General features: G+C 42.7%; 1 protein-coding gene across 3 annotated transcripts in view; it reads right to left on the reverse strand.

Annotated features, from left to right (window-relative positions):
• ETS1 (ETS proto-oncogene 1, transcription factor) overlaps positions 1-18,599 on the reverse strand; it is a 129,154-nt gene that overhangs the window by 15,021 nt on the left and 95,534 nt on the right. For 2 of the 3 annotated variants that reach the window (XM_009247241.4, XM_024255353.3), the window contains 5 exons: positions 16,593-16,712; positions 15,422-15,622; positions 12,180-12,257; positions 10,935-11,183; positions 6,284-6,544 (listed from right to left, as the gene is read on the reverse strand). In XM_009247241.4, the coding sequence (XP_009245516.2) occupies positions 6,284-6,544; positions 10,935-11,183; positions 12,180-12,257; positions 15,422-15,622; positions 16,593-16,712 (909 nt within the window). The remainder of the gene's footprint in view (positions 1-6,283; positions 6,545-10,934; positions 11,184-12,179; positions 12,258-15,421; positions 15,623-16,592; positions 16,713-18,599) is intronic. The other variant, XM_024255354.3, reaches the window with a different exon arrangement.

The following is an 18,599-nucleotide window of genomic DNA, read 5'->3' on the forward strand; positions in this document are numbered from 1 at the left end:
GTGCCAAGGGGGCGAAAGCAAGGTCATCTGGGACACCTGGCAGGGCCTTTCCCAACAGAGGTGATGGGGAGTTTCCGAGGCCTGTTGTTTAAAGGCAATAAAGACTGGTGTGGATGTCTCAGCAGCAGGCTGGCTGCATTCTGCTCAGTGGAAACATTTTGCTTCCTCCAAAGGTGGAGCTTCAAACTGGAGACAGAGTGGAATTCCAGAACAGTCACCACCCAATTCCATTATTTGTAGTGAGACTTTATTAAAGAAACAGTGACCCCAAAAATCTAAGACTCAGAGACTACTCCTCTAAAACAGGCAGTGGGCTACACCCAGAACAGAGGGGTCAACCTGTGAGTCTCCTAGTATCCAAAATCCAGGCACCCTCAAGGCCTCAGAGAGTTGTGAACAGCACCAGGGTGTGAGATGTATTGTACAGTATGAATAGATCTCTTCTGTCCAAAGACTGCTTGCCAGGTATTACCATAGCTGAATCAAGACACTAAGGTGCTTCAGCCAGTTGTGGTCTTTGAAAGCCATGACAGAAACAGGCAATCGCCACTTTCCACATTTTTTAAAAGACATTTAGAAAAAAAAAAAAGTTCATAGTGAGGACGCATCTTTTTACCATGTGATCTTTTTCTACTGGTAGCAGATGATTAAGAAAAACTCATACAAAACTAATTAGTTAGGAGGCAGAAACAGTGGAATTACTCACAGGCAATAGAAAAGAGCTTTGCCTCCCAACCAGTTCAAATCTTCCCGGGATTTCTCCTCAGTGCTCCAAAGTATTTTCCCATCAATCACATAACTGAGCAGCATGTGAGCCTATTACTCCACTGAGATCCCCAGGTCCACGCCAGGCACCCCTTTAGGATCCACTGCTAAACCCAGCACTGTGAATGGAATCCCTGCCAGCGTCTCAGCTGCTGGCTGACAGGAAGGCTCTATTTAAGCTGAGGGGGCTGCCAGCTTCCTGCAACTAGTTAATCACAACAGCCTCTGAGCAAGAAAGGGAAGACACTCTGTTTCTGCCCTTCTCATTCCCAAGCTCTTTTCCTCTTATCCAATCAGGTGCCGCCCAAGGATGGTCTACATTGAGACTGTGACGGCTTCAGCAAGCCTGGAAGCCAGCCTCAGCTTTGCCTGGCCTGCAGACCTCAGTGAAGTGCCCTAACTTCTCTGGGCCTGACTTTAGCTAATTCACACTGTCTTACACAACAGCATTTACATGGAGAGACTTTAGATTCCAGAGCTTGGTTCCTGTTATCCCCCCAAATTAAAAGGCTCTATACTGTTCCTAATCGCATGCCCACAGCACAAATTCACACTGCACTAGTAACCTGCTTTTACTCTTTCCTTATCGCTAACTTAGGCTCATACCAAAAGTTTCCTCAGTTGTTGTTTGTACCTGAATACATTGAGATTATTTTGCAATCGAGCCTTCCTTCAGAAAACTGTGATTTCAGCTAATGCTGCCAAATCTCAGGTTTCATTCTGAATTGAAGGGCTTCGAAGCACTTCCTTTTGCAGTAAAGTTGTTTATTTTCAAAAACATGTTTTAGCAGTAGTTTTGGGTTACTGAACCCTAAAACTCAACTACGAGCCAGAACTCTAAGGTTCTGGACTTGGCCCTGGGACTTTCTTATTGTGTGACTTTAGACTGGCTCCACGGTCATCTATGAAATGACAAGAAGAGGATTTATTTTAGGGCAGAATCAATTTGAGAGGACCTAGAGGAGAATGTACACGGCTTTTTTTTTTTTTTTTTTTCGAGACGGAGTCTCGCTCTGTCACCCAGGCTGGAGTGCAGTGGCGCGATCTCGGCTCACTACAAGCTCCGCCTCCTGGATTCACAGCATTCTCCTGCCTCAGCCTCCCGAGTAGCTGGGACTACAGGCGCCCGCCACCACGCCCAGCTAATTTTTTGTATTTTTAGTAGAGATAGGGTTTCACTGTGTTAGCCAGGATGGTCTCGATCTCCTGACCTCGTGATCCGCCCGCCTCGGCCTCCCAAAGTGCTGGGATTACAGGCGTGAGCCACCGCGCCCGGCCCGGGGCTTCTTTCCTGCAAGACTAGTACCTTTGTGTGTGTGTGTGATGTCTCACACAAAAAAAAAATTTGGAAGTTGAATTCCAGATAGTCCCCATAACACCATAAAACATAATTTCATTACAGTTAGTGAATGGCTTTGGGTTTAGCCTTTTTCAGGCTCCTAGAAAACAAAAAAACCACTTCATTCATAAATGCAAATCAAAGAGTGCGAACACACCTAGACATTGATAAGGGCATTACCACCAGACCTGCTCAACGACAGCAGCAGAAGTGATAGGACTCCTTATCTGTGGCTATGTCTGACAATCTGGAATGAAGTTCAATAAAGGTGATTTATAGGTCAATAATTCTGGACGGAAGCCAAGGCCAGCTCTCTTCCCTCCCACATACCCCTAACCCACATACATATAGTGTTCATTAGTGACAAGAGGGAGACAAGGTCCCAATCAGTCTAGGCAGGCAACGGCAATAACCAAGGAGTACTCTCATTCTCTAATATAAAGAAAAGATTTTCTATTCAGGTGAGACATTTGGTGCTTAAGGTCCAATTCAGAAGCTACCTCTGTGCAGAATGCAATTACATACATGGCCTTGAATAAGTCATTTTTTTGTGCCTCAGTTTCATCATCTATGAAATGAGACTAGAGGGGTTGAGAGGAAGAGAGACTACTATGTCACAACCCATTATATTATTCTATACCTACTGAAATGGAAAAGCAAGAGGAAGAAGAGATGCCTATGTTTTTCAAGGACTTGGAAAGCGTTTTGCTTATGTCTATAAAATGTATATAGAAAACATTGGGCTACTTCTCTAGGACTGTGTTGTAATTAGAAGGGGTTCATAATGTATCTTCGAACAAAAGAAAATGGAGCTTTCTGATGGTATCAGTTTGATAACCGTAAACAGTTCACAGTAAGGTAAGGAGGTACATTTTGGCGGAAGCCAACATTGCATTTGATGTATTCTTAACTCAGCTAACAGGCAGGCTTTCAAGCCATGTTATCTGCCCCCGCATCTTGACCTAATTTAACAAGTTGCTATGGGAGCCCAGTGAAGGTTGATGCAATTTTCTTATCTTTGGAGGAAGAATGTAACTGTGCAAGAGAATGTGAAAATTCAGTTTCTACTGATTTCCACACTTACAGTGCAGTAAGAAAGACATCCTATCAAGAAGTAAAATGTATTCCCTTGGAGGTGATAGGGACAAAGACCCAGACTCCTGGTGAAATAGCAGGAAGATGGATTCTCTTCCCAGCTTGGAGAATCTAAGCATGCACTATTACCAGGCCAAGTAATAGTGACATAGAGCTATGTGTACCCCTACTGTGTGGCCAAAGATACTCAGGAGCAATCAAATTTTAAGGGAACAGACAGAAAAGTTGAGCAGAACCTGAGAAGGTAAGTGTGACTTTTACAAGAAATAAAATGTATTGCCAACAAGTGTATACAATGATTTCTGCTTTCCAAAGTACTTTTGCAAATTTCAGCTCATCTTAACATTTCTGCAAAAAGCTAGACAGCCATTTATAGGCACTCTAGTGACTGCCTCAGGTGGTGGGTGAGGCTGTATGGGCACATTTCATCTGCTTCCCTATTCCCTAGGATGCATCTTAAAGGAGGTTGGCGGGGGCACCATGAGGGTGTGAGATCACCCTCAGAGGGTGAGTCTGCAGTACAGGCAGGAGGCATTCACCAGGTATCAATTACAGGAAAAAAATAAATACTAAAATGTGGGCTGCTCCTCACACACCTAACAAACCCCAACTTTCCTTCAGACCACAACAATAGGAGAATCCAGTTCAAGTCTAAGGATATTTAAAATATCTTGAATCCAAGGAGACAGTGAGCCCTCATACTCGCTTTTCTGCACTCAACATGCGCTCAAACATTTGCTGAAATAATTGAATTGTTATAATTGAGGGTTTTTTTCTCTATGTCTAGCACAATGTCTAGCATTCATTTATTTAATTAGTTGATTTAATTCAATTACATTTTCACAGATTTCCTGCCACCAAGATAAGAATGAACACTTCTACCTCACTAAAAGTAGAAAAGGGTACAAGGCAAATTTGCCTAAAACCACACAGTGTGTTAGAGTTGGGAGGAAACACAGAGGACTTCTGTTTTCTGGACTATTATTCTCGCCACCACATGAGATAGTATAAAAAGTGAAATTGCAATTGTCAAGGAGAAAGAATTAAATGGTAAGAGGCTTCAAAAAATGTTTTTTTCATTAAAATGATTACTTCAGACTTTGAGACTTTTAAGTGATAATCACCACCCCTTCTCTTCTACTCACTAAATGTTTTACTCCCTTATCCCATGTCTGAAGAAAGAGAGAAAGAGAGAGAGAGAGAAAAGAAGGAAAGAAGGGAGGGAAGGAGAGAGGAAGGGAGGGAGGGAGGGAGGGAGGGAAAGAAGGAAGAAAGGAAGGAAGGAAGTAAAGAAGGAAGGAAGGAAGGGAGGGAGGGAGGGAGGGAGGGGAAGGAAAGAAGGAAAGGAGGGAGGGAGGGAGGAAGGAAGGAAGGAAGGAAGGGCAGAAGAGAGGGTGGGCAGGCAACTATCAATCTACCCAAACATTACTCAGGCCTAGAGCATAGTTTTCTCTGCACCACAAAAACAGAAGCAAGCACTGCCAGTTAGAGATAAAGTCTACCTCCCAAGGCCACAAAGTCATTTTAGAGCTACCTCTGCCTTTCCTTTCTCTTCCCAATTAAGCAGCACATCTCCCTTCCTTTATCACTGTATTCAACTGCAGTCTAGTTCTTTAACCCCTAACAGGTATAACTGCATGACCTGGCACTCTTGTACTTCCTGAGAGTGACTTAATACACTTTTCCTCACCCCAGATGTTTTTAATGGAAATGGATATACTTCCTAATAATCTCCTTTCAAAGATGGGAAAGGACTCCCTTGAAAAGTAGTAAGTTCCTACATGCTAGCCATGTTCAAGCAAAGACCACCAGGGTATTGTAGAAAGAATAAAGTAAGGACCTTTAAGTTCCATTCCTGGCCTTGACCTTGTTGCTACTCCAACACGTAGACATAATTCCTGAGCACTACTCATGCAATGAACTGCACTAGGAGCTATGTGGAATGCAACATAAGAGAGACACTCCTGATCTTTGAAGGGGGAGTCAGTTTTCAAGCGTTTGAGTTGTTCTCAAAGGTCACTGGTTTTCTTCATAAAAGACCTAAGGCTTCCCTGAAGGCAAAAATAAGGATTCAGCCTACTCTAAGGATCAGAGAGACACCTCAATAGAAACACAGATCTTGCTGTTTGTCATCATCCACACAAAGGGTCCCTACATGAAAACATATCCAGGATGGAGAGAATTATAAGAGAATAAAGGCCTAGACCACATCTGAGTAATCAAAGCTACTTTAAAATAAGCGCTACTCACAACACACTTTCTAATTTTTAGAAAACACTACAATCTTACAGAGAGATCTGATGATTAACACATTAATGATCCTTGGCTATTTCTCAGATATACTCTCCACATGTTTTTCCAGTTAAGTAGCATGATGTGCTACAACCCATTTGAAGAAAGAATAGTTTTGCTCTACTACAGGAGTCTCAATCAGAGCTCAAGCTCTCAACCCACATCTTCCTTTCTCTATGGCCTTTCTTCACTCATCACTGTCATAACTATAGCTTTCGCTCCTGGAAGAAAACTGATAATAAAGCCAAGCGAGAGAAGGGGTATTCTCTATAGGCCAGGATGGATCTGGACAAGGCGTAGTGCCACTGAGGGCACTGTTCCCACATTTGAACAGCTGGCCTAAGGAGAACCGTGCTGCAGAAGAGTCCAGTGTGGAGGCCATTCAGTTGTGCCTTTGAGAGATGCTGCTGCTGATTTTGTATTTAGAAAGACCTCCCAAGAGCAGACCAGGAAAAATCCCCTGATGCCAGGCCACTAGATAGAGTTTCCAGGAACACCAGATCATTACAGTTCCCTTCCCCCAGACATGGAAAAACACCCAAAATATAAGTTTCCTACCATTCTTGGAAATGATCCCTTTGAAGAGAATGATACTATTTGCTTCCAAAAATCAATGGCTATTCACAAGCAGAGTGGCTGGAGAGACTAAAGAATTCTTAGAGAGACTTCTCCCCCCTGCCCTGCAAAAGGGAGTCTCTCGTCATCTCTGGTCAGAGGTGCAGAGTGCCTTCCAGGACCCCACCCACAGAAACGTGCAGATGGAATTGGCCTAAGCAGCGGGAGGGCGCCTACCTGTGTAGCCAGCTAGGGCAGCAGCAGGAATGACAGGCTTGTCCTTGTTGAGGTCAGCACGGTCCCGCACATAGTCCTTGAAGGTGCCCTTGGGCTTGTGGTTGGGCAGGGCAGCCGGATAGTCCTCTGAGTCGAAGCTGTCATAGGAGGGAACACGCTGCAGGCTGTTGAAAGATGACTGGCTGCTCCAGGACTGGGTGAGGCGATCACAACTATCGTAGCTCTCTATGCTTTCAAAAGAGTCCTGGCCCCCGAGTTTACCTGGAGGTAAAGGAGGAGGTAGGAAGAGGACAGGAGAGGAGGGAGTGGGAAAAAAAAAACTGTAAAAATCCTCTTATGGAGGACAGATTGCTAATCAGATCTGCAGGAGGGACAGAAGAAGGGAGAGGCGAGTGGGAATGGAAGCTTCAGGGGTCATGGGTTTACTCTGAGGAAAGGGGCTGCACTAGGCCACCATCCGAGGGTCCACAGCCACTCTGCTGCCTGGTTTGAGAACTCCAAGTACAGAGATTCAGAGTCAAACGCTGCTCACATCTGTCAGAGTAGCGTTTGGGTCCTCAAGAGTTCTAAAGCCAGAAATCTAGAAGCTGAGGATCACACATGTTATGATACGATTTCTGGCTGATGTCATAGGCCCAATGAATAAATGAAGAAATCGGAGCAATGTCAGGCTGAATTCCCCACTCCAGCTCAAGCCAATGAGATGACTTCAAAAGGCCCAGTTTGGAAAACATTTTGGTCATAAGAAAAAAGAATCCCATTAGACTAAGAGCAGATTAGCCTGTTTTGACCTTGGAACTAAATGCTATTTTTTAGCATTTTTCCCAAATACTATTTTAATATGAAATACATGTACTGACCCTATGCCTTCTCAAATAGAGTAAGATGGTGTAAGATGCTTTTCCCAAGAGATTTTTGAAAATCACACACACTATCACTCTTCTAAACAGAAAAGCATATTCTTTATCCTCTTCAAGTAAAATTGTGTACTGAAAATTTAAACTTCATTGGAAAAGTGTAGGCAGTATTTAAAAGGTTTATTAAAGAGTTAAGGTCCACAGCAGTGTCAGAAATCCTTTACTGTGTGAGTTGCTTAAGGCATTCTTGACTGACCGCAAGATCATGCAAGTTCATTAATTTCCCAAACCAGGTTATAAACAGCTGCTATGATTGCACAATAGCTCCTGGAGAAATTTCCATTGGTAAAAATGCCACTAAAAAGGAGGCTAGCAAAAAAAAAAAAAAAAAAAAAAAAAAAAAAGTTTTGGAGGAAAACAAATGCATCTAAGAGCTAAAAAGGCTCACAGGAATGGTTTTTATATGCAACTTTCAGATACTTTTCAAGTAACCTAAGTTAAATCATAGGAGACTAGATGGTCACCTCAATTCAGCACAGGCCAAAAGGCAAAGGGATGTGACAAATGTTTACGTAGAAATATCCGTAAGTCAACTCTTAATTGTTCAGGGAAGGTTGATCTATAAATTTCAAATCCCAGAATAAGGCTGACTTATACAACTTCATATTAGTGTGCTTCCAGTATATTTTCCCCTCCATGACAGTGGAGATTGGTTAAAACAATAAAAATCAAACACGAACAGATGCCGAAACCTAAATTAAATATATAGGAAAATATGTTGCTCCCAACATTGTTTAAAGATCCGGATAAAATGTATTTGGTTGAGTGTATACTTTTTGTAAAATCCACTGCTGTAGGTTTTCTCTACATCCTGACCCCCTCTAGAATTGCTTTAAACAGAAAGGTGGTGTCATCTGTTTCATTTCATTCCTTCCTCCACTCATCCATTCAGAGGAGGGTAATCTCTGGAAAGCAAACTGAAGAGCTTCATGGAGTTATCAGCCCTGCCCACCCAGTCCACTAGCAAAAGGGCACCTCTTCATTCTTACTAAAAATGAATATATATTTCTTTATAATTCTTAAAAATTCTTTCCCATTTACCCACCAGAAAAGTCATCTTTTTCACCTTTTTAGAGATGATCTAATTTTCTCTTCAAGAAATTCACACTAAATGATTTAAGAAAACAGCCTACAACCAGAATGTCAAAGCCTTGTTTTAGCAGAACAGGAAATTCTGTGACGTCTCATAAAAAGGTATTTGTTCATACCAGCTACTGATCTTCATGGTCATTTATTTTCTCTTTGAGACAAACATACCAAAAGCCTAAGGAGGAGAAGTTATATTTTCATCAACACCCCACCAAGTCGATAGTATTTATGCTAAAGTCTCTCTGAAATGATCCCATCTCTATCAGCCAATTTTATACTTGGAGAAAAAGGACATCAGAATTTTCACAAGCAAGATAGTAGAGTTTCCAAGGAGTCCCACTAAGCAAGGGGACTAAACCAAGCCAGAACCAGTCTCTGGCAACCCCCCAAACATGAGGCAAATGCAACCCTGTTGAGAGTTGTGGTTTACAGCGGTAGGCAGCTTTCATTTTAGCTCGATTTCACAACCCTGGTGCTGGGAACCTTCATTTACGGGTATTTTCTCCAAAAATGGGTAGGATCCAACTGGATTAGATACTCAGTTATGCTGCTGCGCTCATGCAGGGAAACCTGTGTTCTCTAAACTGTCCACTAGCCAGCCTTTCTGAGAAGGGCCTCGGCAAGCTCCATCCAAAGCTATCTGACTCCACCGAACAGACCCCAGAGCACTCAAAACAGAAGATGTGGCAGCACCCAGCCACCCACTGAGCAGACTCGTACAAAGACAGTTCTTAGGGCCCAAATAAGTGGGGCATAGAAGCACTCTGTATGCTGTAATGCAGCCCGTGAATACTGTACTATGGTTAGTATAAATAACAATCAGCTAACAGTAATGCTTTCGGTCTAGACCAATCACAGCATCTCAGATTCAATTGGCCCTTTGCATAGGCCCTGTTTGCAGCACTTCTAACATGCAGAAAACAGCCCTGCACAAAATGGTCTTCCCCTCAAGTTTTTGTGGCCTGAACTTGGAGGGAGGGAAGAAGAGTGGAGCCAGAAAGAAATACCTCATGTCTCTTTGTAAGGGTCACTTTTGGTCCATAGTCATTAGTTTGGGGTTGGAGGGGTGGTGGGGACCAAAACCAAGAACGAAGAAAAGGAGAGGGAAAAGAGACAATTACACAAATGCAAAGCCAGATGCAATTTCAAAACAATGTGACAGGAGATCTACCCAAAGTTACAACATGGCTGAGCCCAAACCCACAGGCTTGGCCTCACTGTGTAGATGTACAGAAAGTCCCACAAGAAAGAAAGTCGTTTTAATGCTTTGACTCGCCTGATAAAAAAGAAACACATATACACACACTTGTGTGTATGTATTTAAATAGACATGCACCCAAAAATAAAAAAGAGCCAGAAAGGGGAAGGCCGACTGGTCCCACCCATCCCCTTCGGTCTGAAACACTAACACCCTGGGGCCTTAAGAAGGAAGATTAGGGGTTCTGATTTTGCAGGGACTTTCCCTCTGCAGGGCTTGTTGGTGATCCCTAGGCCTGCTAGGAGGAAGTGTGAGTCTGAATACTCGAAGAAGAAGACAATGTGCATGACCCATGTTCTTCAAAGTGAAGGTACCATTGGGCTCTCCTCCAAGAGCCTCACAATAGGTACCACATATGGTCAGTCATTGAGCAGAAATCACTAATAGGCCAGCCCCAGTCTGACATCTGACCCAAGCCCTGCTTGATCAGCTTTCTCCTGTTCCTCTTCCCATTTGTAATTCTTTCCCATTTACCCACCAGAAAAGTCATGTTTTTCACCTTTTTAGAAATCATCTAGCTCTTGCTAAATAGACAAACCCTTTCTTACAATAGACTGCGTTTTTCTCAGAAACAAAACTATTTGGACACTTTACTAGGTAGGCTGTACCTCTGAGTGTTTATGTCCTGTTCCTAAAAATTGGGTGCATTTTACCTTTTTTGCTTTATGTCAGCCAGCTCTATTTTGAAACATTTTCTTCCCTGACAGTGAATATTTTATCATTATCATAATAGTCACGTTAACAAAACTACCTTCTTTTGGAAACCCCTGGCCACCTCCTTCCCTGGTCCTCTAGCTAAATACACACTTTCACCACACTGCTGATGACTGGTTCCAAATAAACCGTTGGTTAACCATCTTGTATCTTCCCAAACCGAAAAAGTCACAGGAGGCTAAAGATCCCAGGCTGGCCAGCAGAGGTCATTCCAGGTATCAAGCTAGTATCTACAGTCAGACCCAGGAGTCCTCTGGGAGGAGCACCAGGACACATGCTAAGCTTAACGGTTTTCCAGGGTGGCCACTTGAACCATTTTTATTTGATTATGTCCTCCTCAAGGAAAATAGAGCATATCTTTCAAAATGACCAAATTCAACTAGAGTTATTAATTGAGTAAAACATTTTGCCCAAGTAAGACATTTAATTTCTTAGATTGCCTGATTTTGATTTCACTGTGGACCCCATGGCCTTTGTCATAATAATGGACTTGGCTAAAACACCATGATGGAAAGTTCTTAGTATCTGGACACTCTAAGATGGGAAGGCTGAAACTGAGGAATCTACAGGGCTAATAAATGAGGGAAAAAAAAAAAATGGAACCTGAAAAAAACTCACAAAGTCAGGTAATTCTTGTAAACCCAAGAGCTTTTAGAGAAGAAATATGACCTACCACGACTGGTCCTCCCCATGCACATGTTGTCTGGGGTGACGACTTCTTGTTTGATAGCAAAGTAGTCATTCTGCAAGGTGTCTGTCTGGAGAGGGTCCCGGAGAATGACCGAGGGGTAGTCATTCTCATACTTGAGGGAGAGGAGCTCTTCCGAGCTGATAGGATGGAGCGTCTGATAGGACTCTGTGATGAAGCTGGGCTCTGAGAACTCCGATGGTGGAACACACTGGGCATGCTCAATACCATAGCCTGGAAACAAAGGGTTTGCAATTAAAGACAGGAGAGATTTGTACCTAAAATAAGCAGTTTTCACCATCTACAGAGGCCCTATGATGTGGAACAAGCCTTTATTTAGAGAATAAAGGGAAAATACTTTAAATCAAAAAGGCTTGCGTTTTTAACCTTGTCTACTACTAAACAGCTTTAGCCCTTGACGAGATAATTGATTTCCTGACTTCATATCCTCATCTATAAAATGGGGGTGATTGCGATTGTTCCCGGAGCACTGTGATGAAGATGAAATGAGGGTAGAGGTAAAATGCCCACCAACATTCCCCAAACAATAAGCTCTTGACACAGAGTAGTTAATATCATTGTGTTACTGGAATAAAAATTGTAATAATTTAAAAAGATAAAATGAAAAAATAAAACCTGTTTAATATTCTCTGTAAAAGCAGAACCATCAGATAAGATGGTCCTATATCTCAGAGCTTACATTAGTGCAACAGGCCTACATTCATTCTTTCCCACAGGCCATCTCTTCAGTATGGTTGGGTATCTTACACTAAAAAGGAGAAGACTGTATTTCCTATAATAGAATTTGAAGCTGCATAGCACACTCTTAAAGAAAGATTTTGGAGGAAATGCTGTCATCTCCACTAGTAAAAAGGAAAGAACAAAGACCAAGATCAAATCCCTAACCCAACCCTCTTTTGGCCATCATAGTGCACAGTATCAAATAGGGACAAAAGTTTAGGGGTCCAGTTGCAGTCTCTCTGCATGACTTTCAGGTGAAGATATCAGAGAAGGATCCTAGTGTGTAGGAACTTGGTAGGTCAGTGAAACATATATATAGGTTGAAACTTTGTGCTTTGTGGAAAATAATAAAGTAACAAAGAAGGGTCTACATCTAAGAAGATATTATTTTTGACAGAATTACCATGAAGGAGCCTGAGATTGATTGAGATAGGGGTCTTTTCCTAGTTTCCTATTATCATGAGAGAAGAGGGGTAGAAATGAACTTACTAATGAAGTAATCCGAGGTATAGCGGGATTCTGGATAGGTTGGGTTGACTCCATTAACTTGATATGGTTTCACATCCTCTGTAATGAACAGATAGCGAATGAACAAAGAGGTCAATATTCAAGTCATGCTTGGCCTGAAAGGATCTTGGATGCAAAGACCACAATGATCTCAACCCCTTTTCTAAGAAATCTGCATACTCATTAACTGGGTTGGTATCTGAGTCTGTCCTGACTGTGGCCTTGTCTAAAGATGAGATCAAAAAAATATGACTAAGGTTATTATTTCAGTAGCTGCAAGTGGGATTTAGTATCTTGGAAAGAGAATCCATGAGTAATCTCTAAGGGCTGAGAAGGTATTCAGCATTCATTCTCAATGTATTCGTGCTGTGTGTATGTCGACCACACTATAGCCAAAGGCTTGAGTACATCCCAGGTTAGCAGGATCAATCCCCAACCCCCAAACTAATCAGTTTCAAAACTTCTCAAAAATATATTGCAGTCTTTAGGCTGTAGATTTTACGTTCTCCATTTCCTCTAACAGATGTCTGGTTTTTGTTTTGTATTTTTCCCATTGCCCTCAGGTTTCAAGTTCAGGCCCAGACAAGAAGCAGGACACTGGTAAGGTGACTCCATTTGGTGAAATGCAACTGGGCTTGTGTCAAAGGAGAGAAGAGCAACCCAACCAAGCTCCTGCCCAGATGCCAACTCCCCTAGGAAAAGGAGACGAAGGGAGACGAAGTGCACCTGTGGACAGAAAGCTCTGCACGACACTGCAGTAAGCCTGGGATCCTCTAATTACCCTGGAACAAATGCCATGGCTCCGATTCTTGTATGGAGTAGTCTGATTATATTTCACCATAAGAATCTGACATAGAGAGAGTATGGGTTTGGGTTTTTCCTCAGGTATTTGATAGCTTGTTAGGAGCAAAGTCTGATGGGAAAACAAGTTTATGCCTGCACAGAAGAACAGTTCCCAGTTGAGATAAAATGATTAAACTTTGCTTTAGCAGTTTATCAGATTGAAACATCCCCGTACCTTTCACCTTCCACCCCACCCCAAACAGCTATGTTCTTTTGGTGCTGTGTTGCTTTAGTTTAATTACAGAACAAAAGCTGTAGCCTCAGCACAAACATCATGCTCATCTCTCCAAGTAACTGAACCTGAAGAGGGAGAATTCTTTCTGCCTCTCTCAACAGAATATTGGGTGGGATGATATGACTTTTGCTCTCAAACATACTGACTTATATCCTAATTCTCTTAAATTTTCTTACATTATTCCTTTACCCTAAGTGAGGTCAAACCAGTCTTAGGGGCCAGAAGGCCCCCGCGAGTCCACATTATTATACAAAAAGCACAAGATGGGATGTTAAATTTTAAGTTAAATAAAAATATATTGAGGCCGGGCGCAGTGGCTCACGCCTGTAATCCCAATGTTTTGGGAGGCCAAGGTGGGCAGATCACGAGGTCAAGAGATCAAGACCATCCTGGCCAACATGGTGAAGCCCTGACTCTACTAAAAATACAAAAATTAGCTAGGCGTGGTGGCATATGCCTGTAGTCCCAGCTACTCAGGAGGGTGAGGCAGGAAAATCGCCAGAACCTGGGAGGCGAAGGTTGCAGTGAGCCGAGATCGCACGACTGCACTCCAGCCTGGGCGACAGAGCGAGAGTCTGTCTCAAAAAATAAATAAATAAAATAAAATAAAAATGTATTGAAAGTCAAAATAAAATGAAGAAAAGGAGATGAGTGATACTGAAGAAATCACCTACCCTGAGCTTCATTTTACAGACAAGGACAATAATAGGACTTGTCCTTACTATCTCACATGGTTATTTTGATAATCCAAAGAGAAAATGTATTTGAAAGCACTTTGGAAACAAGGAGACATGATAGAGATATTAATTGTAACTACAATCAGAGATGGGCTTAGATAGCCCAAAACACCTGGCAGCTCCTTTGTGATAAATGGAGGAAAACAGCCTCTTAGTAGAATATATTGGGTTACACAGTCTGATGGAATCTGCCATTGTGTTTAGAAGTCAACAGTCAAATCAGATCTGTTAGGAGCCTGCCATATCGTTTCCCTCTATAAACAGGTCGCTCATGTCAACACCTATGAGTGGGTGTCTGTGCACGGAGAACATGCTGGTGCTTTGGGGAAGCCTGTGCAACTGCCTGCCATCCTCGGTAAAAGCAGCCGCAGAAAGACTCACCTAATTCTTTCCTGTGTTCCTTTATGTCTTATTTTTCAACAGAAGGTGAAAAGAAGGAATAAAGATAACACTTTTGAGCACAGAGAAATCTAGTTTGGGTCTCTCTTGAGCACTGCAGAATGGAATATATTCTTAAACAAAGGAAGGTATTATGTGGGGTGAAAGTGCTAATCCTGAGTTTTGCTCCCCTCCCCCAGCGTCTGTGCCAAGGGTTAGAGCTGATGACCACAGGGAAAGGGTGGGCCTGGGTTAGAGAGGGCAATGGGCTTCTAGGCTTACAGTCAGCTGGAGGGCACTGCTGACTGCTGGTAACTGCAATTTATTTTAAGAAAATTCAGAAAAATAAGCGCAAAAACACCCAAGTTTGCTGCCTGCTGCTGTTTCTATACTCAGCCAGGACTGTGGTACATGAGTCACTTGGTCCAAAAAGGTTGGAAGAGGCTGTTAGGGGAGGCCATGTCATTACAAGGTTGCAACATAGCGTCCTGATATAACCCCAGTTCCTGCTCCAGATGTAAAAGGTATGATGCACTACTGCAATTCCAATTCAGTTAGTGGGCAGAGAAATCTGTCTTATTAATACGGTCTCAGAAGCTAAGCTTTCCCGGGATGTGATCAGGTGTTATGTGGCATGCATCAAGGCAGTGTGTATTAAGACTGCAGAAAAAAAAAAAAAAAAAAAAAAAACACAAACTATTCTTGGGTTGGCTGTGGGCACTGCTTGTTCAAACAGGACATGGGTTTGAGATAAGGACCTGAATTAGAATGTTGCAATCCAAGAAGCTTCAGTGGTACAATCTTGCTGAAGATTAATATCTGGACCCCCAATATGTAGAAGAAAAAGAAATTACACTCATCTAAGAGTACCTGCTGTATGCTGAGCAGTGTACTAGGCACATCCCCACATACGTCCTACAATAGGATGCCCACAGAGAAAGGCATTGACGTCCCACCATTGGGTGAGCCCCCTACCTACCCTCACAGCAACCCCACATAACCTCCACCTCTCCCTGTTTCCACATATTTACCTTTCTGCAGGATCTCTAGATGTTCCCATAAGATGTCCCCAACAAAGTCTGGGGCCAGCTCGAGAAAGCAGTCTTTACCCAGGGCGCAGAGGGCTGCTCCGTTCATACAGAACTTCTGGAAGTCTACACCTTTCAGGCTGAATTCATTCACAGCCCACATTACCCAGTCCCGAACGTGGGTTTCTGTCCACTGCCGGGGGTCTGAGGAAAGAGATCAGATGAAGTTCCAGCAGGTCAGGCTCTTAACTCCTATCCAAGCCTCAGAGAGGACACTGAAGGAGCTGAATTTAGCTGAGAATGCTATCTTTATTCATCGAATGAGGAAGCACCAGCCTAGCCTGCACATCATTGAGTGCCTTCCATAACCCTCCCCTCCACGTTCAACATCTCCGCCTTCTCTATTTCACCAGCTAGGAGGTCACTACTGCCAGCCAAAAAGTACCACGTGAGTATTCTCTGTCCTTGAAGGCAAAGATTTCCAGGAATCTCCTCTCTCACTGCCTTATTCCCATTGGAATTTTTAAAGCCCTGAACAACAGAACAAATGGCTTCTTTAATAGCAATAATAACAAGAGATTGCTCATGCCTCTCCCTGCTCTTAACTTATAATATACTTGAGACTATTATTCTCAATTATTTTTTATCTTAGCCAATTATAGTGGTAATAACTGTAGCAATTAGTAGTAGTCATTCATTCAAATGGCACTTGGTAATAACTTTATTAGGTGCCTGTATTATACCAGATACTCTGCAAAGTCTGTACTTATCAATAAGCTATGCCTTGAGTAGCACTGTAGTATTGATAACATGCGATCTTCATACATGACCTGAGGTTTAACCTGGCTACACCTGCCAATGACACTTAGAAGTTCAGATGACAGCAGGTGTAATGCCCAACATCAGAGCTGCTCCAAGAGATCCAGAAGTGATTCTAGTGTGCAGGCAAGTTTGAGGACCACTGTCCTCATATCATGATGGCAGGGACAAGCCCAGGAGATGGGGCAGCCTCAGTATGTGTGCCATGATTGTCCTAACAGATGGCAGCCATGGACCATAGCTGCTGACTCCAATGTGGTTAGTGTAATGTCTGCCTCACACACTCCAGGTGAGAAAATGGGTCTTCCCAAAGGGTCTGACCCCAACCACTCTTTTTCCAACTACAAAACCATACCTTTTGGGATCCCCAGTCGTTGCTGTTCTTTAGTGAAACCACTGAAAGTAGCTTTTAATGCTTGAGACATCATTTCTTTGCTGCTTGGAGTTAATAGTGGGACATCTGCACATTCCATATCTGCATGAAAAAATTGCATATGAATAACAAAAATTACATAGGTAATGAACCAATCATAAAACATTACAAATGGGCTGTAAGAAGGCAAGCTGAGAAACAACTTTGCTAGCATCCTCACCAGAGCACCAGAGCAGGCAATTTTTTTTTTTTTTTTTTTTTTTTTTTTGAGACGGAGTCTCGGTCTGTTGCCCAGGCTGGAGTGCAGTGGTGTGATCTCAGCTCACTGCAACCTCTGCGTCCTGGGTTCAAGCGATTCTCCTGCCTCAGCCTCCTGAGTAGCTAGGATTACAGGCATGTGCCACCATGCCCAGCTAGTTTTTTTATTTTTAGTAGAGACAGGGTTTCACCATGTTGGCCAGGCTGGTCTCGAGCTCCTGACCTCAAGTGATCCACCTGCCTCGGCCTCCCAAAGTGCTGGGATTATAGGCATGAGCCACTGTGTCGGCATGAGCAGGCAACATTTAAGGGGCTTTCCACATTGTGCTAGGCCTAAAATGTCCTGCATCCCTGACAAACAAATATGTTTACTCTTCCTGAACACCTCTACTAGTTTACACACAGTCCCTGCTTATCTTTCATATTTACCGAGAATATTAATGTTACTACATGCTTTCAGTTACCTATGAAAATGAAATAACAATATTCATTCATTCAACAAATGATTATCTAGCACTTGCTTTGTGCAACGAATTAAAGAAACAACACAGAAATAGTCTCTACAGGAGCTAGCTATCTGATTCTTGCAGTAGATTCAGCCACTAAAAATCTGTCTACACAGTTAAATGTTCAAATGCAATGTCAATAAGGGCTTCAAAGGAGAAGTACATGATGCAACGTTCATGTGCAACAGGAATTCCTGGAAGTCTGAAGGAAACAGGAAAGGCCTCCCTTAGAAGAAGAGAGACGTTTGGCCTGAGATGTGAAGGATGCATGAGAATTTAGGAAGAAAAGAATACTCCAGATCAGTGGTTCTCCAAGTGTAGTCCTCAGAGCAGGGACAACAGCATCAACGAGAAAAAGATCATTTTGTTTTAAGATCACCTTATCTGTTCTGTAAATAGTGGTTTGGGGTGAGTATGAATGGATGAGCAAGACATTTTAGAAAGTTATTGCATCAGTCTTGGTGAGAGAGGATGGTGGCTTTGACTACAAAAGTGGCAAGGCAGATAACATAAGTGAGCCAATTTGAAGTGCATACGGGATGAAAAATCTATAAAGCTTGGTTAGTGTCAGTAGTGAAGAAGAGTGAGGCATTACAGCCTGCAGATTTGCAAATGTATCATCATTTGCTACACCCACATGCATCTTAATCTCTGCTATGTCCATCCAGATCCTCCTGTTATTTGCGGGCCATGTTCACGGTGTTGGTACATAAATATAGCTGAACGTAAACATCTTCTGAATTCACCTCAGGCACAATTTCCCACAAAAAGTGAATAAGCAAAGAAATGAGCTGAGAATCCCTACTAGCTTTCCTGTTACCGTTTGACAGTGATACACTTTACCGAAGTGATTTCCAGAAACCTGAATCTTCAGTGTATCCCATGAAACTGACTTATAAAATGACTAAGTTCCAGGCAAGGCTACTACAGAAATTCTTCAATTGGCCATTTCTAAACTTCGCTTGGTTAAAAAATATTCCCTGGACACAAACAATGTGTTATGAGCTGAATGAAATTAAGCATAGGATAAACCTCTGAAGAAAGGAGCAAATATATTGCCTCTGAATGTGGAACTAAGTGGAGATTACACTGCATAAAAGAAGGACAGGAGGCACTTTCTCTCTTGTTTGCTTTTAGTGATGCTGTCAGGAAACTGCTAGAGTCCAAGCTGTGCCCTGGAAGAACAGAAGGGCTCCCTAGCTGCTCTTCCAGGCCTTGCCAATGA

This window comes from Pongo abelii, chromosome 9, assembly GCF_028885655.2.
Source record: "Pongo abelii isolate AG06213 chromosome 9, NHGRI_mPonAbe1-v2.0_pri, whole genome shotgun sequence".
NCBI lineage: Eukaryota > Metazoa > Chordata > Mammalia > Primates > Hominidae > Pongo > Pongo abelii.